Source organism: Aplysia californica, unplaced genomic scaffold, assembly GCF_000002075.1.
Source record: "Aplysia californica isolate F4 #8 unplaced genomic scaffold, AplCal3.0 scaffold00088, whole genome shotgun sequence".
NCBI classification, from domain to species: domain Eukaryota; kingdom Metazoa; phylum Mollusca; class Gastropoda; order Aplysiida; family Aplysiidae; genus Aplysia; species Aplysia californica.
The window spans coordinates 1,479,627-1,502,889 of NW_004797358.1; the positions used below are offsets into that span (position 1 = coordinate 1,479,627).

The following is a 23,263-nucleotide window of genomic DNA, read 5'->3' on the forward strand; positions in this document are numbered from 1 at the left end:
TGGAATGAAAACACCATCCCCAGAGCATGGAGAAACGCCATCATCACACCCATTCTCAAGAAAGGAAAACCTGCTGAAGAAATGAAAAGCTATCGACCCATTTCACTCACCTCATGCATCGGGAAACTAGCAGAGAGAATGGTCAACCACCGCCTATACTGGTGGTTGGAAACAACCGGTGTCCTGGACAGCAACCAAGCAGGATTTCGTGCGGGCCAACGAACAGATGACCAGCTCTTCAGGCTAAACAAACCTGACCTCAATCTCTGAGCGCCAATATCGACTGAAACTCCGCGAAATTCTTGCAAAAATCGTTGTTTTGTTGTCGTGATGTAGGCTAGATCTAAGGGTAAATTTAACACGGAGCCTGGTATAAGAAAAAGGCTCTTCAAAAAAAGATATTCAACTAAATTTGTAAAATTCTTGCATAAAAATGTGTGCTAGGGTGATATCGCTACAATTTTTTGTTGATTCCTATGGATTATAAGGACTTGTAGAGCTGAGAAAATGCGGTAAGTCAAAATTTTCGAAGAGGTGTTGTGCAATTTTTTTTTCTCATTCGTTTTTGTCTGGCGGAGAGTACAATACAAACAGATTATAGGTCATTGTTATTGATAAAAACAGATTTCTCTATTGATTCCCCATCACTTTGGTATATATGACAATACCTATTAGAGTAACTTAGAGCTTCACAGTAATGCATTAATAGATGCACCCCAGGTCTAAAACTGAACAAAGAAAAATAATTCTGTCCAGAGCCTGAAAAAATCATGGACGGAATCAGTTAAAGGAGGTGGGAGTCGCCAGGTATCGGAGATAAAATTAGCGAGAAAAAAATGTGGCAAAATTTTGGTTGGTGAGGTTATAAAGCTGCACATAGTGTCCTTGGGAACTACAATTTTACATTTTTATGCTTAAAAATGTTTTAAAGTAAAATCTACACTGAAATATGTTTAAAAATCGATATATATATGTTGGGCCTGATCTGTCAATTTGCGCGATCCATTGATCGCACAGCGCATTTGGTTAATCGAAGAAACACGCGACAATCCATCGATTGTTGCGCATTCTGTTGATCAGCAAATCGCGCAGCGCTTTTTGTCGATCCGTGAAATATATATTTACTGCGCATTCTGTTGATTAACTATGTGTATGTCACTATGATGATGAAGTGAATTTTAAAAAAAAAGAAAATTGGTTTACTGAGCATGTCAGTCTTTGAGCATCCTGTTGTTTGCTTTCAAGAAGAGTTGTGTGTTGAACTTAAAGTGTTGACGGTTGAGTGAGGTAGATAAATTGACATGACGTTAAATCGAGCACCTGCACTCAGTATTGGGACGGATTTGATTGGCTGGGTACTTCACGTGGTATTCCAAATACGGTCAAGATATAATGGCTTTTGATAAATTGTTGTTGATCAACAGAATGCACAACAATAATGTCAGACTTCTCTTTTTTGTGTGTTTTTGTAAAGTGTTTTACGGCGCTCGCAACTGCATAGGTCATATGAGCGCGCGGGATACATTAAATATTTTCAGTTGGTAGGAAATTTTGAATTTTGCCCGGGTGGCGGCCGAAGCCTACTCTTATCGATTTTAGACCACCAAGGTATCTTTAACGTGCGCAACTTGCACACGGGCCCTCCGGGATTTTTCGCCCTTGTCCGAGAAGGCTAGGTGTAGATCTTTCCTACCAGAAGATCAGGGGTGTGGCAGAAAGACAGCAGTAAGAAGGAGCCAAGGAGTAGCAGTAGAAAGGCTGCAGAAAGAGTCAGGAGCCCAGAGGAGGGGGCAAAGGAGGTGAAGTGGCGGGGGCAGAAAGTGGAAATGAAAGCAGACAACAGAACATTGCTAGAGAGCAGGAAAGGAGGTGAAAGGAGACAATTTTAGAGAAGAAAATTTTTTTGGTCGCTTTTCGAACCCGGGACCTTTGAATGAGAGGCCAACACCTTAACCTCTAGGCCACGAGAGCCCCTTCAAACTTCTCTTTTGTCAGTAACGCAGACACAGGATTTTTAGACAATAACTGCGCTTCTTTCTCCATTATCGCCGTGAACCGTTCCATATTGAATACGTGTTCGGAGTGATACTCACCGACCTATAACCCTGATTTCAACTTCCGATATTGCGATGTAGTAGGTTATTGTAACCCTGACTTCCAGTTACTTCCATTCAGTTTCGGTTTGACTTTGGAGAGTGAAACTAAATTACACTCCGGACGACAATAAAACATGTACAAAACTCAGGGGTAAGATCTAGGCCTATAGAATGCGCAACCAAACGGATCGACAAAAAGCGCTGCGCAATCTGCTGATCAACAGAATGCGCAACAATCGATGGATTGTCGCGCGTTTCCTCGATCAACCAAATGCGCTGCGCGATCTCGACAGATCGCGCCCAACATATAAGATCTAGATTTTAGATCTAGCTAAAGAGTTAGCCAAACACCTAAAATTTGATAAAAATTGCCCAACCCGCGGAAAAATGCTAGAGTACCTGGCCCAGCCCGCGACCACTTGTCGTATTTCGCTTCTCAGCGGTCTCTGTCAGCAAAATAGGTCATGCAATCCATGTTCAGGGCCGCTTCAGTGTGTCAACTTCCGGTTTATACTGTGATATCGTCAATCATTCCAAAACGTCATTCTCAGATTTCGCATTTTAACATGTTAATGCTCTGCCCTTGGCGCGACCGCATGCCCTCAGCGCGACCGCAAACGGAACAAGGTGCGACCATGCGCGTACAGATATGACAGGAGCAAGAAAGTTGTTAGTACACCATTTAAGGGTTAGTAAAATCATTTCTTTATCAAATCATGATGAAAACAATTATCTTATTGATAACAGAGGGTACAGAGACAAGTGGTCGCGGGTTGGGCCAGCTACTCTAGTTTAGTAACTGAAGAAAACTTCTCTAAGAATGTTTCTGATAAATAAGCCTTTCACTTCGAACTCGACTGCTGCACTAGTAGACGACTGACGTTCTTGGAAAAGGATTTACCAAAAGTGGAACTAGACAAGGCATGTAACTCTAATAAAACAGATTGCACACGAGCTGCACAGAAGGAAAAATGGGGAACTGGTCGCGCTCAGGGCACGGTCGTACCAAGGGCAGGTGTCTATAGATCTAGATCTAGTTCCTTGGTTTTTATTATTTTGACAAGAACCTGATTTTACCACAATGCCCCACAATTCGTTTGTTTATGAAGGTCATTGTTGATTTCCATCAGTTTTGCCAGGACGGTAGCTTTTCTTCCATCATGGAGGAAAATCTAGCTAGCTCAACCAAACTGAACCGACAGTCACAATGGGGACCAGGTATTTATAATTTATGTGTCACCGAGGTCTATCCCCAACACGCTACCTTTTCCCGCCTGTCTACTTGTTTAAATATATAGAGGATAAGCACCATTTACAACAGATTTAACCCCTTTTACGGTAACCTGTGTGTTTTAAGACTACCCAATCCCTCACTCACCCTCAATTTATACACGAATCCAGCAAAATGTGAATAAAACAGGCACATCTAGATCTAAGATATCTACATCTAGATCTAGAGGATGATTGCCCAAGTCTGTAACAAGATGATAAAATTATAAACAAGACCTAAAAGTCAGTCACATTGACATCGGCATTGCCATTTTCATTACGAATTGTCAGAAGTAATGTCAGGAGTCGGGAGTTCATAACAACAACACGGTCGTACCACTTTTCTGGGATCACCAGCGCGATTCCCTTGTCGAGACATTGTAGAATATCACTAGATCTATATCAGCCTGGAAACTGTGATATACGATGAAAAGCAGATCGACTGTCCAAAATGTACAATATCCAGAATTTAAATAACAGTAAAGTTCATAACTAAGCCCTCTGAACTGTCCCGATGAGCTTGAAACAGCAGACGGCCCCTGCGAAAGCAATGCAAGGGAGGCAAATAAGAGAAGGCGTCAACCCCGGAAGTAAACAACATTATTTGATCACCATTTTCTTGATAAAAACTTCTCTATGATTGGCTATTTGTAATGGAAAAGACTAATCACAAATGACGTTACAAGGGGAAAGCCGCTGGATGGGAGACAACTGTGCTCAGACTTCAGACCACATTATTTGGCAAGAAAGAACGGGAACTCGGAACGGGAAAGCCAGAGTGTGTAGTGTGCAGTAGGCCTTTTCTGTTCAATGTTGATGGAACTGACAGACTGCAGCATGCCGGTGAAAGCATGATTCTGTCTTTCAAGTTGGACTCATATCAGTTGGTCTCAGGGTTTTTAAAAAAACGAATGTAAGCTTTTCACGCGTGATTTCAAGATGACAGACTATGCAGAAGACCAGAAAAATGAGATTGAAGCTCTTCAGTCCATTTATCCAGACGAAATCGAAAGTAAGTTCATTGGCAGACTGAGAATGTTACAGCCTCAGTATTATTTTACTTTCACTACCGCCTCACGATCAGGTAGCCTATTGAATTGTATAGCCTGGCTAGATATTCATATTATCCATTTTACACAAATATTGGGAGGACTTCTGGGCTGTGAAGGAGCAACCCCCCCTCCCCCCCCCCAACAAATACAAAACAGTCGAACATGCGAGAGACGGTCACCCTTTGTCAAGGAGAAAAGTGGCAGTATAAGACAGGTGGCCGTCTTAGGCAGGACTGATCAAGATAAAGAAAACAAACCGTTCTTTTCTGAGGTCCCAACCGAAGGTAGCCGCATTGTTGTTGTGTTGTTTTCGCTGGGTTTTTTTTCTTATTCTTTTGTTTCTGCTTTGGCCGTCGTTATTCGGACTCGAATAATTGAAGATTAGCAGACCACCTGGCATATTATGAGCTGTGTAAAAAACAAACAAAGACCGATTCGTTCAAATACACAAGCCTGTGTCATATCGATTGTTTACCAAGAAAAAGTTGTGTTGCTATGTAGAATGTAGAGCTGAGCATACGGCAACTTTTGATTCCATAGACCAGCGCACAATTCATTACGTAGATCTACGTCAAGACTAGCTTATTATTGTAATAATGATCAGTTGCCGGGGGGAAAAAGACCGACGCTTATGCGACGTTCAAAGCCCGGACCGATAGTGCCCCCCACCACCCTCCCCGACACGCACACAGCCACACGTGTGCAGGCCGCCCATCCGACCCCGACACATGCTAACGAGCCATCTTTAATTGCTTCTGATGACCTCTTGATAAATAAACATTTATTAGAAGCGCTATAACTTTTCAGGCCGGCCTCAAATTCATCATAAGATTAAAACTCGGCTCCTGCACAAAACGCCTTTTTGCCCGAAGTGATCCCGGTCTCTACCCAGCCTGAAGCGAGTCACGAGTGAGGCAGGACAGGAAGCCGGATTCACGACTCACATTCTGCTTTTGTGCAAGGGTGACAATAAAACGAAATGTGTCAGACAAGGAGGACCGAGCACTATGGAAAAACAAACACATGGATCGCCACCACTCGGAGAATGAGCGACGCTTCTGTCACAAGTTCATGTTGACGTCCATTGTGTTACGGACTGGGAAAACAGTGACCACTCATCTCACTTACAATTTGTGTGTATGAGTTCTGGGGAGGGGCTTATGGGTATGAGGGATCTCATGCTTACCTCACCAGCAGCTAAAAATTTGTTGCCTATAGGTCAACAGTGGGAGGGGCCTACGCTACATGATGACTTATGCATGATTTATAACAAAACGTAATGGAGTCACTAAGATGGCCGTCTAAGACAGGTGTTACTGTTTACTGTGATAGGGGTTGTAGGTTAGAATATGGTGGCCGCGGCCGCGTGGGACACGTGCCCGTTTTTCACAGTTAAATTATATAGAAAAAACGCAAGGGGGAATTGGAAAGTGGCCGTGTCTACAGGTGGCTGTCATGGCAGGTTTGACTGTACAATCGAACCTGCCCTGACGGCCACCTCTATAAGACGGCAACCACATTTTTGGCAACCCCTATCACACTAAGCAATAACACCTGTCTTAGACGGCCACCTTAGTGACTCCATTACGTTTTGTCATAAATTGCGCTTTGGCCCCTGGCGTTGTGGGTGAGCCGTCATAATCCAATCACCTGTCATTGTTGTTAGGTAGTGCCTCCAACCGATCATGTTGCCTCTCCCAATGTTGACCAATAGGTACCAATTTTCAGCTGCTCGTGAGGTAAGCGTGTGATTCCTCATAACCCGTAAGCCCCGCCCAGAACTCATGCACAAATCGTGAGATGAGTGGTCACTGTTTACCCGGTCAGTAACGAAGTAACAATGGAAGTCAACCAAAACTTGTGACCGAAGCGTCGCTCGTTCTCCGAGTGGTGGTGACCCATGTCTTTGTTTTAACATGGCACTCGGTCTTCCTCGTCTGATACATTTTGTTTTGGCTGGCACTATTTCTCCGAACGTTCTGGAAAATAAAGCTGGGCACTATTTCTCCGCACACTCTGAAATCACATCCTTTCCCGCAAATTTTGGATATTATATAGAGTATAGACCTACCAAAGATTGTTCGTATACTGTATGGTTCAATCGGTCCCAAAAATGTCAGCAGTAAATATTTTTTATATAAAGAAATGCTACAGTTCCAAACAGTTTTTCGCTATAGATATGACGTGTTGCCTATGAAGGGTGCTGCTCTTAAATTTAATGTGTTGTGTTCACTCGTGTGCTGTCTAGATCTAGATCTACGTGGAGGGTTATTGATAATGACACATAGAACTAGCTTCTGCGTTTGTCACGGCCGCGATCATTCAATCGTGGCTCGATTTTTTGGCATTTTGGCATTTTTTGGTCGGGGAATAAAAGTCAAATTTAAAAAAAAAAAAAAAAAAAGAAAGAAACCGAACCTCTTTACTTTTGAAAGAAACTTCACTTAGCTTCACTTAGTCTCTTTCTCACTTGTTGTCACCACGTTGATTTGTTTAATACGTTACAGTTACTTTTATTTTTCCCTCTTTGATTCTTTGTGGTGTTTTATTTTGTTAGTGTGTAATTTTTTTTCTTGTTATTGTTCTGATGTGTTGTTTTTCTGTCAATTTTTGTTGTTGGGGACAAACAAAATACAAACCAACAAAAACAACAACCATGCAGCTACTTTTGATTGGAACCTCAGATGGGAATGGTTTGTTTCTTTCATCTTGATCAGTCCTGCCTAAGATGGCCACTTTTCTCCTTGACATTGGGCGGCCGTCTTACAAGGGTTTGACTGTACTTGTAAGGTGACTATCTATTTGGACTCGAGTCCGATACCAAAGTAATAATATTCAGACTCTGAATTGAGTCCAACATGATGTCCGTTCCGACTTCCGACCCTTGTTCGTAAATATTTCCAGCATTTATGATAAATTTCGTTATTATTATGATAATAATCGAGACGTGAGCTTTAATATCCAGTTACTACTAACTAGCATAGATCTGTACCGATCACACACTCTCGGCTTGCTGGGGGAAGAGGTGTTGGGAAGAGGCCACAGCTGTCGATTTTGTGCGATGTGATTTTAAAAAAAAGTAATTACAGAAAAACTATAACGCAACAAAATGAAATTAAACATGTGGAAAGACAAATGTGGTGGAAGTAATGATGATGCTGTAGTGGTGGTGGAAAGACCCTGAGTTGTCGGTTACCGTGTACAGTCGAACCTGTCCTGACGGCCACCTCTATAAGACGGCCTCCTGTACAAACGGCCACTTTCCATTTCCCCCCTTGCGTTTTTTCTATATAATTTAACTGTGTAAAACGGGCACCTGTCCAACATGGCCACCATATTTTACCACACAACTCCTATCACACAAAGCAATAACACCTGTCTTAGACGGCCACCTTAGTGACTCCATTAATTGTCAGAAATCTTGCACTGACCCCTGGCGTTGTGGGCGAGCCATCATAATTCAATCACCTGTTGATGTTGTTAGGTAGTCCCTCCAACCGATCATGTTGCGTAGGCCCCTCCCATTGTTGACCAATAGGTAACAATACATTTTCAACTGCTGATGAGGGAAGCATGTGATCCCTTATAACCCATAAGCCCCGCCCAGAACTCATACACAAATACTAAGTGAGATGAGTGGTCACTGTTTACCCAGTCTGTAACAAAGTAACAATGGACGTCAACATGAAGTTGTTGCAGAAGCGTCGCCTGTTCTCCAAGCGGTGACAACCCATGTGTTTTTTTTACCATGGCACTCGGTCCTCCTACTCCTTGTCTGATTGTCTTACACATTTCGTTTTATTGTCACCCTTGCACAAAAGCAGCAACAAGAGAAAAAAAAAGAGAAAAAAAACCTAGCGAAAACAACAACATTAACAACAAAGCGGCTACCATCAGTTGGGAAATCAGACAGGAATGGTTTGTTTTCTTCATTTTGATCAGTCCTGCCTAAGACGGCCACCTGTCTTATACGGCCACTTTTCTCCTTGACAATGGGTGGCCGTCTTACACAGGTTTGACTGTACTCTTAGACACTGCCGTTGGCCAATTAGAGTGCAGTCTTTTGACTTTGGCACAATTACACAGTCCTAGTAGGCAATTCTAGATTTAGTTCTAATTCTGGTTTCACGCAATATTCCCCGACGACAGTATGTAACCTCCGTACACTCACATAACTCACTAAGAAGAAGCCGAGTCAGAATAAATAAAATATATTTTGCGGACCCGAGTCCGAATAGGCCTAGATAAAACCCATATTCAGACTCGAGTCCGCATAGATAAAAGATCTAATCCGACTCGAGTCTGAATAGAGCTGGCCAATAGAATAAAGAAGAGTCCTGACCCTGTCCCAATCCCTAACCTTACCCCTACCCTACCCCTACCTCTGCCCCTACCCCTAGCCTAACCTTGATCCTAACCCCAACCCTCTATTCTACTCTGTATAGTGGTCGCTCGTTACGGAATTCCTCCCCAAATATTGACTTCATTACTTTTACTTTTTCATCTTGTGTTGCCGTTAGGGGTAAATTTTTAGAAACACTCCTGTTTCATAAAGGGTATTATTTTGTAGTCTTTTAGGGCTTTTTTTAGGGCCCAGAACACGATTTTGGCGTAAAAAAATGACGCAAATGGTTAGTTTAGATGTTACGGCACACCATCCTGAATCCCCCCCCCCCACTCCCCACTACGCAGCTATTTTGTACTCGCTAGACAGGGGGAGACCCCCTGAAACCCCCCAAATGACTACAAAAGCATGCATAAACAAAAAGACTACTGAGCCTTAACTTTAAACCTAAATTGACCTTATTCGTCATCCGATGGCACTAAAGTGGTGTAGGAGCTTACTTCCGGTAGTGGATGTGACGCGAGACGGGAGTGATTCTATAAAAATACCTAGTCGGGTAGGCCTAAGCATCGAGGAGAGATGAAGTTTTAGTTTTCTGTGGTAGGCCAGCTCTGCGGTTCTTTCAATTGGGATACCTCAGGGTTTCCTTGCCTTCCTCTATCCACCTTTTGGGTGGCCTTCCTCTTCCTCTTCCTTAGTAGCCTGAGCGCTTGTTGTTATAGGGCCAAACCATTTTATTCTCTGTTTTTCTAGGATGAAATATCATGAAAGGCAGGCAGGACTCAGTGCCAATGCATAAACCAAACTTTTTACTGTCTCATCTTGTGATGTTGAGGGTTTTTCTTTTTTTTTTTTTACATTACGGTCACATCTTGTAATCTTGTAAAAGCGTTCACCCTTTTAAAATGGCCACTTTTGTCTTTGACTGTGGGGGATTTGACTGTCATCGACCATTTAGACTGCCCTGTATTTTGTTGAATTTTAATTTATGATATAACATATATAGAAAATAAGAATCCCCGGCTTTTCAAGGTCTCCTTGAGTTTGAGGTGTACTACTGCATTGCATTGACAGCTTAACGGTTGGGCCCGACCTGTGCTTTGCGATGCTTTGACATTGTTTTTATCACTCTGCTTATAAGTTAATTTGTTCACATGTTGATGCAATTTTTAGGCTCAGAGGTAATGGTAATGACTCACTGAGTAACCCTAAAGAAGTTTTGATTTCACACGTGGGGAGGTGTGCCCACATATACGGCTTTCATGCTAGATAAGTTTGATTTTATGATTGAGATTGTGGGAAACAGTGACCACTTTGGTATACCATTATGAGGCTGGTAGCCCTATATGTGGCCATTATCAAGCTTAACAGAAGGCTGCCCTGCCATGACTACCACCAAAATTTAGCACTGGCACCATCAATACTAATTGAATGCACGGGATGACTGGAAAAGTAAACCAACAACAAAAATGAATTGATACTCATTGTGCTATCATAGGCTCAAGATTTTTGCATCAAAATATGTACTCTTGGAAGGACTGTAAATAACGGGCATTTCCTTTTGATTCCAAGAAATTGCCTCTGAGCCCCAGAGATAAGATGTTAATGCTGTTATAAGAAATTTAACGAAGCTGGTAACGAGTTAGATTTAAAATGTTCAGTAGTCAAGCGCTGATTTTTTTTTTACTTAAAAAAATCCAGAGTCAGTCCTCGTAAACACATGTATACATGCTGTTGATATCTTTGATTTTTATGCTGGGGTGCACCTTGTCTTTTTGAAACATTATAAATTAGTTCTAGAGTACTGGATGCTTGAAGAACCAGTGTCCAATTTCGTACACCATACTATCTCTGACAGTTCTTGTTTTGCTGATGCGATACAGGAAACACTTTCTCTTTTGTAGCGATAATAGCAGTGAAACTTATATTCTTGACCACTAGAAGTAAAAAAATGATTGTAAACATTTTGCGTGACTATCGAAACTTTAGATAAATTTAGGAGACTTGCTGCTTTGATACTGCTTGTCTGGGTGTGCCAAAGCTGAGCGGAATTATTCATCTCAGTTGACAGATGGAGATACTCGATAAAGTAATTTCTCCATGACCCATTCTTAGTATAATTTATGTCTATGTGTTTTTTTGATTTTCAAAAGATAAAGTTGTATAGAATTTATTGTGAAAAAAATTTTCATTTATATTCAATGCTGATTTCATCACATGTCCTTCCTTTATTTTTCAGTTTTACAAGAAGAACCCCAGTATATGTTCAAAATAAAAGTTGTACCTCAAGATGCTGAAAATTTTCCTGACCATGCAAGTAAGTGTATTTATTTCTAATATTTGTTCAATGTGTATTCAGTTCCCTTGTTTCTTTCTGGAAAAGTTAAAAACATATGCAGTTTCCCTTCTCTACCCTATGGTTTCCTCTGTACAATTTTATTTCCTCTTGATATAAGTTAAGAAGCCGTCTGTTTCTGGCTAGTTTTAGGCAGGAAAATATGTAACACATAGGTGCATTGTACAATTCAAAGTACAGACCCACTCTCAAAGGCTGATTCCTTTGATTTTGATTTAAAAGTGCTTCCAGTAATGCACTTTTTTTTCATTTTGAAAGTTTTACCTGTTTACATCTGTACATTTAGTTTTTTTTCTGTCTGAACACTAAATACAGCTTGGGTGGGCTTAAAAAATTTACTGATTTACTGACTTAGTTGAAAATGTCAGATTTTTCTACGCACTGGGAAGGTTGGATTTTTATTAAAAGGCAAATCTTGAAATGGAAGTGTTTTTCCTTTCTATCAGAAATTTGAGTCTTGTAACTTGAGCCTCTTTATCTGATGTACTAAACCACCCGCAGAGTGTTTTGCAACCACTGGTAATGGTTCTGTAACTAATATGTGACCAAATGTTTTGTTAAATCAGTGATGCAGATAATAGTGACTGATAGGAGACTGGAGAATAACAGCAAAGAAAGCCTTTAAGAAAAGAGATTGTCGACATAACAGTTTGTTTGGCAAGAGCAGGTGGATATGTGAAATGTGGTATTTGTTTAATTTACTAAGGATGCAACACCTTTTGTGTGGCTGGTGAAGCAAATTTTCAAATGGATTTGTTATTATTGTGGTATATCGTTGTCTTAAGAATTGCTTAAATGTATTATTCGTGTTGTCACTTGAAAATTTAAAAATTCCACTCTAACCCTCACCCCATTCTTTACTTTCTTCTTCTCTGTTCCCCCACTTTATTTTGTCTAATGGGACTTTTCTTTCGTCAAAAAGAATACGGTTAATTTTTTTTCTTTGTGTTGTAGTGTCTGCAGAGATCCAGTTTTCTTACACCTCCGATTACCCAGACAGTGCTCCGCTTATAGAGTTTGTGTCTAATGACAACATGGACGATGGACAGCTAGATTCCCTCATGGATCTCATGAAGACTCAAGTAAGTCAGTTTAGTCAGTCATTGAGAGAGGGAGAGAGAGAGAGGGAATGATGGGGGATTTTTTTTTTGGGGGGGGGGAGAGTCTTTGTTGTAAATGGAAGGTATTTCTATCTTGGAATAGTAAAAGCAAAAACTTTCAACAAAGGCCAATGGATTCACATCGATTTGCTTGAAATGAATTGGGATTTACCAATGTGTTCAAAATTATATGTATTTACAATTACGGAATTACCCTACTCTTATCAAAGAATTCAGTCTGATTTAGAGGCATTATACTGTAGGCATAAAAAAAAAAAAATTGTAAAAAATATGTCATTGTCACATCCATAAATCGAGTACGTCACATTAATGAAAAAAAATATATGGAAGAAAATCAAGGGAAGTAACCAACAGAGGATTAAGTTTTCTTCTCTCTGGCATCATGAAAAGTTCCTGGTATTGATAAAAAGAATAGAAGAATGGATAATGAATACATCTTGTTTGGTGTTAAAGCAAAAGAAATGTAATCAACACTGGTGAGAACACGCCACTCACCCCTCCGATCCATTCCTTTATATTCAAACAACCACGCACACAATGGAACACTCATTTGCACACAAACACCAACATAATTCACACTCCGTATGGCCCAGCAAAGCACCACTCTGTCTGTCTTCAATCACACCTAACCGCCCAGCACCCATCCTCATGTGACTAGATTTTTAAAAGTTCTAGCACCTTATGCACAATGCAAGTAAGTTACGGTATCGCTTTTCGATACCAGAATCATGCTGTGTGGCGGTGAGTCTGGTGAGCTCATGTTACCTAATAACAGTACTCACACTTGGGGATTTGAATTTAAGACAATTGTGTGGAACAGTTTGATCAGGTTTTTCGAATGAGCTGTTTGACACCCACGTGGGTGTTAAAAAATCTAGTGCTGCCAATACAAAGAAATTATAACTATGTAGTCGGGAAATGGCGTATTGTTTGATTTGTCCATGAAGTTGAGTTTTGCGTGTTGGAACTATCTGTGCTCGCCTGTAGTATTGTATGTGACTTGATGATGTCTGACATAACACTTTTTGTTCTTGTCAGACATTTTCTTAATGTAGGTCACATTTGTTAGTACTGCTATGTCATTGGTTGTTTTTCTTTTTTGGTGTATTTTCAGGCAGAGGAAAATTTAGGAATGGCAATGATTTTCACCCTTATTTCTGCTGTACAAGAACACATGACTGACATGATGGAGAAAGCAGCGAAAGACAAGGTGGAAGCGGAGGAAAGACGAGTGAGGGAAGAGGAGGAAGCAGAAAGAGTAAGTGCAATTTGTTTTATAGCCTAAGGTCATGTTTAATTATAATTTTTATGCTGAGGAAAAATTTTCAGAGGGTGTGTTTCTGGATTGACTTAGTTTCTTTGTTTGTTTGGGGTTCTTTTTGGCTTTTTACTGTGAAAAAGTATGGTTTATGCAGAATTTTCCTAATGTTTGTGTGTGTGTACAAATACTGATGACCTATGGTACCAAATTTTTTCCACTTTCATGTGTAACCTGATTTTTTTTTTTTAGTGGATGAGTGGTGTTATTCTTCAGTCATTTAATGTTACTTTAAATGATGTTTATGTCTGCTTTACTTTAAAATCAAAGATGGGACACATCATGTATTTTGTCTTTGTCCTTATATATATATATTATTATGTGTTTTTGCTTTGTTCCATTTTCACAGAAACGATTTGAAGGCACAAGAGTAACAGTGGAAACATTCATGGCATGGAAATTGAAATTTGATGCTGAAATAGCAGAAATGAGAAGACTGAAAGGCTATGATGACAGTGCTGCTAAAAAGCCTACTGGTAAAAAAGCCTTACAAATGTTTACTTTGTGGATGGTTGGTGGGTGCTCTGGTGTGGTTGGCTCATAAGAGTTTTATGGCACTTGCAACACCATAGGGCCCAATTAAAAAGTTATGAAAGTGCCAAAAATTAGAGGAATACATACCAGAACTTCCGCCAACCACCCACCAGTCATTAAACGGCTCCCGTTATACTGCCACCATGCTAATCATTATGTTTTTTTCAATGTACCTAAAAGAATGCCTGTATATAAACATACTATTTGCCCCTTTAAACCAAATGTGATGCACACAAACACAAACATAATTCACACAACATACAGCCCAATGAGCCCCATACTGTCTATCTTCGATCACACCTGTCCACCCAGCACCCATCCTCATTTGACTAGATTCAAAGAAGTTCTAGCAGCTTACACACACTACAGATAAGGTTGTAAGGTCCTTGAAACCACTTGTGTAAATTTGCTCCGCCTTATCACTAAACATAGAGTACTGCATCTGCTCAGCAGCTGAGCAGTAATATAATATATAAGTCCCTCCCAAGCCTTGTCGTGTACCATACAATAGATTTCAGGCATTTAACAAGTAGCGTCTGATCCAGCAGTGCATGTAAAATGCTCTCTCACACACATGCACGCACACACACACACACACACACACACACACAAACACAGAGAGAGGGTGAGAGAGAGAGAGAGATCTAAGTACAACTTTTCAAACACAGATCGCACTGCATAGAATGTAGATTTCTTCCTTTGATAAACCACACCAGCCAATTGCATTTTGAGTTCAAAGTGGATTCTTAAGTGTATTTCAATTTTTTGACAGGATCCGAGGCATGCAGATTATGGAGGAAAAATTCTGTTATAATGAAATGAATTCTTAAGACAGACAGGGTTCTTGTGTCGAGTGTTTTTATGTGGAAATTATTGTATATATAAATAATTAAATGACTAGTTTATTAAACACGTCAAACATGTTATCAAGATAATAATCCCATTTTTCTGTTGTTTGGGGGGTGGCGCTATTTGGTGTTCAGTTTTATCGTTACTGCCACTTTAAGGGTTAAGAAACTTCCACTGTCAGCTTTCACTTTCAGATAGCTATGGTCAAGAGTGAGAAACAGTCCAATCTGAAAAAGACATGGGTCTGGTCGCCTAAAATGTGTAATTATCCATTGTTGGTGCTTTTTTGCCTACATATTTGCCATGGATCTTTATAGTGTACCCTATTTAAGGTCAACTTTGATGAAACTAATTAAGAAAGTGAAATTTTAGCACATTCCAGTGCTTGATTTAAAAGCATTTTGATCTCTTTTCGACAGGTAAAGCGCTTTTCCTATCAGATAACACCATGAACGATTCTGACGTGAAATTCCTTCAAGCTGGTGAGTTCTGGAATCTCTGTGTTTGCCTTCTAATTGTCTTGTCTTTATCTTGCCATCAGTCACATTGTACTTAAACGACAGAGTGATTTTGATGTTTGCGCTGCTCTTTCTCACTTAAGAAAAACCTTTGCGCATGTCAAACATCTGCCCTTATCTATCTTTTCCTTTGTCTTTGTTGTCCATCTCCATCAAATTCCTTCAGCAACTGATGAGTGAGGTGGCAGCTGACTTTGGGACTTCTGTGGCATTCCCACAGAGACAAAATTGAAAGTCTACAGTTCTGTTGTCGTCCCAACCCTGTTGTTCGTGGCTGAGACTTGGACAGTGTACCAAAGCCATACCAAGAAGCTTGATCCACTTGAAATGTCTCAGGAGAATTCTTGGCATGAAATGGCAGGACAAAATACTAGACACCCAAGTTCTGAAAGAGGCAAATGTCAAGAGTCTTTAAGCTCAAAAGTACTCAAAGTTGCGGGCCTGGCAATGTCGCAGGAATTTCTTGATTTCAGAATCCCAAAGGTAGTATTCTATTCTAAGCTGTTCTCAGGGAAACGTATAGCTGGTGCACCTAAAAACACTACAAAGGCCCCCTGAAAAGGTCTCTGAAGATCTTCAACATTAATCCCTTGACATGGGAGAGTATAGCTCCTGACAGACCAGTTGGAGAAAAACAATCACAGAGGGCAGCAAATTATAAGAGGCTTCATGAATTAGAAAGGCTGAAGTCAAGAGAGAAACTGGCAAGCATTGTATTGGCCTTTATAAATATAATCTTGTTCAAAGCAGGATATCCTAGTAGATATCTGTAATCTGTTTTCTCTCCCCCTTTTCCCACTCTCCTGCAAAGCAATGTTATGTGGAGGCATTCTTTCAAATGTTTGTTTGCCTGAAATGTTTTGAAATAGGGTTCACGGTTGGCATGTGTCAATTTGCTGTTTTAAAAAATTATTATTTTTACATATATAGGTTCTTTTATGCCCCCTATTGTCACAATTTATATCAAATAGAGAGGCTGGCTTCTCACCCTGTCTGTCAGGGCCATCTCGGGCTAATAGGATCAACACCCCCGCGGAAAGACCATGATAATTTCTCCGCACTCGTGAATTGAACTTGGGTATCCTGTGTACGACAGTAAAGTGCCTAACCACTACGCTATAGATGCTGGTATTTTGTTGTTCAAAGAGGGACATCCCATAGCACATGGATAAAAAAAAGACCTTCAGCTGTCTTGAAGGCTGTTCTTTGTTTGACAGCTTGTATTCTGCTTCTTACAAGACGGGGGGGTGGGGGGATAAGAGAAAGGGCAGTGTGAAACTAATGGAATATTGTGTTGATGGATTTCAAGGCTGATTCAGTCTTTTTATATATATATATATTGCATATCATTCTTATGTATATATGTGCCCATGAGCACATTAGTTAGGTCTCTTCCATCAAAAGAAGTTATGAACCCGATCTGAAAAAATAAGACGTCTGCATTAATTTTTTTTTCCCACACTGCAACTTTAGTCATTGAATGTCTTACTTTTCTAAAAACAAATTAATTTGCAGTCAGTAATAAACTAGAGTCAACAAATTATTGTTCTTTTTATATATAGTATAATGGATCATGGTGCACTTTTGCACTAATTGAGTTAAAATGGTACCGGTAAGTCAGTCTACCGAGCAGAAGCTCTTGAAAAACACTTTTCAAAATACACATTGATGGCAGATGCGGAGTTGTTGAAGCTGAATAGAGAATACTTTAAAAAAAATTTCATGAACATAAGATGGTGCAAAATCCTTACCATACTTATTTTTCTTCTTTTCGTTCTTTGCCTCTTTGATATTCAAAATAAAACTTACATCTCTCATGATTTTTATTTTCAGAGGGGGACACATTGGAAGTTGACGAATCTTTGTTTGAAAACATGGGTGATCTTGATTTGGATGATGATTTTGATGATGATGACGATGATGATCCAGACTATACACCAGGGGATGATGATTGATGTACCTTCTGACGAATATGGAGGCAGTGAATGGTGGTGACAGGATAATGTGAATGTGTGAAATGTAAAGACATTGTTTGAGAGTTGTAATGACTGCACATAAATGGAAAATATTTGAGACAGTCTTTTTTTGTGCGAATGTTGATTGAGCATTTATTTTGAATGCAGCATTTGTGCCTTGTGATGAGAAATGTAAACTGTTTATTTGATGTAGGCCTATGTATGGATGCTATTGAGTGAGAAATTGTCTTAAACAAAGAAATGTTACTTGTGGCAGGTATTGGGCATAAACTTGACGTGTCAGAGAAACATGTTTTTGTTGCCATTGCATTTGGCTTTGCCACTTGTGTTGACACATGGTAACTGCTGAGGAGCGTGAGAAATGTGCTAACAGAGCTTTTATCGGTGAATAAGTACCCAGACTAGATCTAGCTGGTTTTGCACTCAACACCTTTGTTGTGTTGAAGAATCTTTAAAAAAACTTTTGTTTTTTTAAAACATATTTTTTTAAAATAGAAGAAAGATTGCAGAAACCTTAAAGAACATTTGTATTTGAAAAAGGTTCTCATCCCTAAATGCTGAATTCAGTGATCCTGGCTTCTTTTTTTCCTTCTTTAATTACTTCTTTAATTACTTTTGAAGTATGAACCCTATACCACTGATGTGTGCGCTTCCCTGTCTGTTGTCAATAAAAGTCATAGTTTTGCTCGTACAAATGGCATAGTTTATTAATTTTTATTGTTTTGTTCTTTTACTTGTATTTTCCCCGACACGGGCACATCCTCAGTTTAGATCAGTTTAGTGTCGGGGCTGCTTCCATACTCCTTGTCAAGTTTGGGATTCACTCGGGCTGAGTGTGATCCCAACTGAAAGACATATATTTAATTGAATATCTTCCCCGTGTTGGAATCAATACTCACATCATCTGAGTGGATGGTTGGCGGGTGCTCTGGTGTGGTTTACTTCTTCTTTCCTATCAAACATCTATCGCTTTATCTCCCTTCCTTGTTTTTTGTGTTTGTTACTCTTTTGTAACACCTCTAATCTTCGGCACTTATATGACCTTATTGTGTTGCAAGTGTCGTAAAACATCTGCATTCAAGGGGAAGAGCCTTACCACTTAACCACACTGCTACAAAGTTTTTCTTACAGAAAGCAATCATTTGGGTTCCAAAGAAGACCAGAACAGTCAAATTGAATGATAAGGTCAATTACTGGGAAGGCCCTTATGGTTCACACAAACTTTATTTTAAACTATTTCAGTCCTTTTTAGAAAAATAGGCTACAGGTCTTCTAGCCTACTGTTAGGCCCAAACGTCTGTCATTGCTATGTGTTAATTAATTCATTAATATGTTTTTTATTTATTGTTTCAATCATCTATAAGAGGATGCACCGACCATTTTTACAAATTTGGTGGAATAGTTAAGATTTTTATTCAGTTTTACAAAAATATGATTGTAATACCCCTGATTCTGATTTTTAAAAATTTCGTCTACCCTAACCAATTGCTAACCTTCCCGGTGAATAAAGGGAGAACAGCTACCTGACCCGGATAGTCTATGTCACTACGTCATGTGCAGTTAACTTTTACTCCCTCTTTGCATTGGGCACTTGTGGTAGCTCAGTGCCACATTGCCCTTAAAAAAGCCCATTAGACTTTAGAAGTGCCAAAGCCAGGAGTAAGGCAAACATTAGGTTGACATGGCGATAGAAAATTCTTGGCCTTTTGTGTTGTGGGCGACAGCCTAGGCCAATCAGGGAATACTTTTTAAAATGGATCATTGTTTGAAAATTGAAACATTTGTGATTTAGCTGTTCTGAACTGAATGAGAGCCCGGCGAGACCTCTTCTTTTGTTCATCATGTCTCTGTTTATGTTACATTTACACTCGACTACAACCCCTGTTCTTGACACCCCATGGAAAAGGACAAAAACCATGGCCATATAATGAATTTTTAAAGCCAGATTACTAATTTTCTATTTGCTGATTACTAAAACATATGCTGGTGAGAGGGCAGCGCTGAGAGAGTCACAACAGCAAATCACTCTCCAGGTGCAGTTTGGCACAGGGCAATAAAAGTTAGAAGCCTCTCAGGATATTGTATTTCATCTAGTAGTAATGGCAGAATCATTTCCCTTGACAATGGGCAGTATGTGCTCAAGGACCTCATTACACAGCCTACTTCCTGATCATCCCATGATAGGTGGTGTTACGAGGTATGACTGAGATGCCACCCTCACTTCAAGTACAAGATTTTTATATAGGTACAGGTCCCAGCTTGCACATTGCAGTAGATGACTGGATGAGAGTAAAGTGTAAATCATGATAATAATAAGTTTATGAGGTTAGAAAAAGCAATAAAACACTGGCATATATATTATAAGATAATCCTATGTTTATTCAATGTTTTACTATCACAACATAGGTATAATATGTAGGTAACAAGCGGATCAACAAAAAAGTAGGAATTTCCATCCCCTCTAATTCTCTAGAATGATTAGGTCCATAAACAAATTGATTTTTTATATTTCACAAAAAAACAACTATTTTACTTATCTAAAAAAGACTGTTTAAAGGGTGCCGAAGCTCACTATTTCAATATGAGCATGACCAAATATTTTCTTGGCTTTTGACTTCCTTACTAGATTTTAGTTTCCACCCTAAGTGGACCCAGTGCTGTGCTTGCAAATATTATCTCAGGAGTAAAACTTAAATGAAACAAAAAAAACCAAAGGGTCTGTGCAAATAACTTGAACACCAAATGCAAAGCTTCAACCCTGGCAGTAGATTACAACTTTTGAGTTTATGAAAAACTCACAGGACACCTCAATGGTAAATATTTTATGCTCCCATCAACACAATTTAGATCATTTATTAGGTAGGCTGCTTCGACCTGGCTGCCCAGGACTAACATCACTGAGTGGGATACAGTAAGAGAGAAACCTGATAAAACAAACTTCTTTCGATGGGAATCGAAATCACCTCTTCTGCATGCAACAGCAAACAAAAAGCTACAGATTCATGACATCTTAAGATTACAAGGCATTATACATCTTCCAAAAAGTTTATGAAGTCTTTAACAATTTTCAAAAAAGACTTCAAGATCAAAACACTTCATGAACCAAAAACCAGTTTGACTGGCACACCAGACAAAGGATCTACACAAGTTTGTACATTCCTAATGACCAAATTTATAAAAATCAGATTAGATCTGAGCAGCAAGCTGCATCAGCAGGGCCAACCCAGTTTGCATGGCATATAAAATTCCTCCTAAACGGTAAACCAGGAATTAAACTCATGCCCTCTGCAAGTGCAAGCCAGGTTAAGAGCCTCACCACTGTAGAGTTCTTTATGAGCCAAAAACTTCAACTGACATTTCCAATAGCACCAAGCCATAAAATAAAAACATACAAAATGCAGAGATTCAACCAGAGGTAACTCACATACCGCAGCCAAGTATGGTACGCTCAAAGCTGGCTTGTTATAGAAAATATGTATGTTTAGACTAGAAAATCTGTTTGAGCAGGGACACAAAACGTACACCTATTTAATTACATTCACGTCACACTCCCAGAGAGATTCATTGGTAGTAATATAGACAGAAATCAATCACACGTTAAGTTACCAAACACTGTTAATCAATTTCATCAACAAATTAAATTATTCAATATGTAAAATCAATATTATGCATATAAACTAATTAACAAGAATATGAAGAGCACCCTGTCAGGAGGTGGACTATACTAATAATAAAATCTAGAACCTTTATGTCAAAGACACAGGTAGTACCCTACATGCTCTAGCTCTACGTGTCTATTTATAGGTACCAGAAACTAAATTTTCAAACTAGCTGTATGCCAAATTTATCTGTTCCATTTGAAAGGCCTATATCCACTGAGCTTGGTACCATTCTTTAACCTCTCCGTCAATTTTTAAGAAAATTGTAGTTGTTTAAAATTTGATCAAATTTGTTGAAGTCAGTCACAGGCTGCAACCCCATGTTTGACAGACAATAAAAGAGTACCAAGTGCACTAAACATCTCCACATTAACAGAGTACAATCACTATAACAAATATATGGAGCCTAATTTTTTTAAAGACTGTGAGATCTTTACAAATCAGTATTTTATCGCCTCAAACACGATGATCTGTCGTTATTTCGACAAAAACACCGAGCGTTGACCCCGCCGGCGCCGCACCGGCCCCCGCGGCGAGAGAGTCGGCTCTACACTGTAGTGTACCCCACGTGCGGGGTCACATGCTTTCCGAGTCTCGCGGAAGGATTGATGAAAAATAATTCCAAGTTAATAACTTTATTCTAATAGAAAATGAACTGATCTTTTAATTGATACCTGTTATAAGTCGGTATTATACATATTTTGTGTAAAAAGGGATCTTTAAACATTTTGACGGTATTTTTAAAAGCTTTCTATAAAGACGCCAAAGGCTAAACTTATATCACGGGAAAGCCCATTTAAAGCTCTACAGTTCTCCGCCAATGAAAAGACGGTATTTAATCATTCCTCGTTCCGCGAAGCATTTGAATGCACGCGTGTTAATTTTTCAACCGGCCGACCTCGCATTCCGACCGCGAGGGGCTTCGCTTTCGTCGGCGATTCTCCAGCTCCTAAAATCGGACATATAGACAACTTACACCATTGTAACAAGGAAAAGCTGAACCTTTACAAGGTGTACGGCATTTGGTGTTTTATAGCGAAAGAGCAAAGAAACAGCAATCGGAATTACCCCAATTTTACCGATACCACGCGGTCGGAAGGCCGCGAGTGCCCGCGAGGCCGTGTTTACGCTACCTACTATTTAGGCCTCAAACTCATAGTCATAGGAACCATATATTAAAAGGAATGGATATTAATACAGCAGGAAACATAACCGAAAAAAAAAAGTTTGCTTTAAAGTATAAATTGACATTTTTTAAAAATCAGCCTAAAAACACTTTTGTTCAACCTTGAACTGAACATAGAGTGAAACTTAAGAAAAAGGCGATAGGCAAGAAAGGTCACAGCAAAAATAATACAAAACAAAGACAAGTTGACAGATGTTGACAATGTATTTTTTTAAACCCACATAATACATGCGCATCTTGTAACAAAAACAAAAGTAACTGAGAAAAATTAAAGCTGATAAACAAAGTACAAGAAAGTAGATATAAACCACAAAAAAACCCCAAATACACTAAAAGGAAAAGATTAATTAACTGTTATTTTTGTAAATCTCAGAGGTTTATAATATAAGAATAAAGTAATAAAGCTAATCTCAAGCATCTTCCAACAAAAATCTGGAGATTTCTTCCGACACAACACCACGATATTCTATCAGCAAGCCTATTTTTGTCAGTCGCTTTTTGTCACACTTAAAACAGTGGTCTTCTGCTAATAATAGCACCCCGGTTAAAATTATGATCTGCCTTAAACATCTTGGCAGTCCAGAACATCTAATTAATAGCATGATTGTTCCTGTGCTAGCTAGTGCTAGTGTCCGAAACAGAGCGTCTATAAAAGTAAAAAGATTAATTTTGCTTCCTGTTGAGCAGGGAATTTGCGCTATACAAGTGCTGTTTATTATCATTATTATTAAACTCAAGAGCTGGAACTTTACTAGGGAACTAGTACACAGAATAAAGGTCTGTCCCCATGGGTTTATGCACCCCGCATAATTTAACAAAATTTGATCATTTTTTGCATAATTTCTGATTATTTTCCTTTATCATTCTTTGTTAAAATTAACAGAATCGCATAATATCACATTTTTGGGCTCAGTTTGCGTAATTTCAGAATTTTTCTAGCATAAAATGACGGGGACAGAAAGGTATTATTTCCCTCACAGAGCT

General features: G+C 39.4%; 2 protein-coding genes across 2 annotated transcripts in view; one reads left to right on the plus strand and one right to left on the minus strand.

Moving 5' to 3' along the window:
- LOC101852396 (trafficking protein particle complex subunit 3) overlaps positions 1 to 3,929 on the minus strand; it is a 12,388-nt gene extending 8,459 nt beyond the window's left edge. The window contains exon 1 of the mRNA XM_013080486.2: positions 3,703 to 3,929. Within this exon, the coding sequence (XP_012935940.1) occupies positions 3,703 to 3,744 (42 nt within the window). The 5' untranslated portion in view covers positions 3,745 to 3,929. The remainder of the gene's footprint in view (positions 1 to 3,702) is intronic.
- A 125-nt stretch (positions 3,930 to 4,054) lies between these two features.
- On the plus strand, positions 4,055 to 18,129 carry LOC101852612 (RWD domain-containing protein 1). Its single transcript, XM_005094736.3, has 7 exons — positions 4,055 to 4,377; positions 11,002 to 11,079; positions 12,073 to 12,200; positions 13,354 to 13,497; positions 13,907 to 14,033; positions 15,360 to 15,422; positions 17,292 to 18,129. The coding sequence occupies exons 1-7, from the start codon at positions 4,305 to 4,307 to the stop codon at positions 17,411 to 17,413; spliced, it is 735 nt and encodes a 244-aa protein (XP_005094793.1). The 5' UTR covers positions 4,055 to 4,304; the 3' UTR covers positions 17,414 to 18,129.
- The last annotated feature ends 5,134 nt before the right edge of the window (positions 18,130 to 23,263 follow it).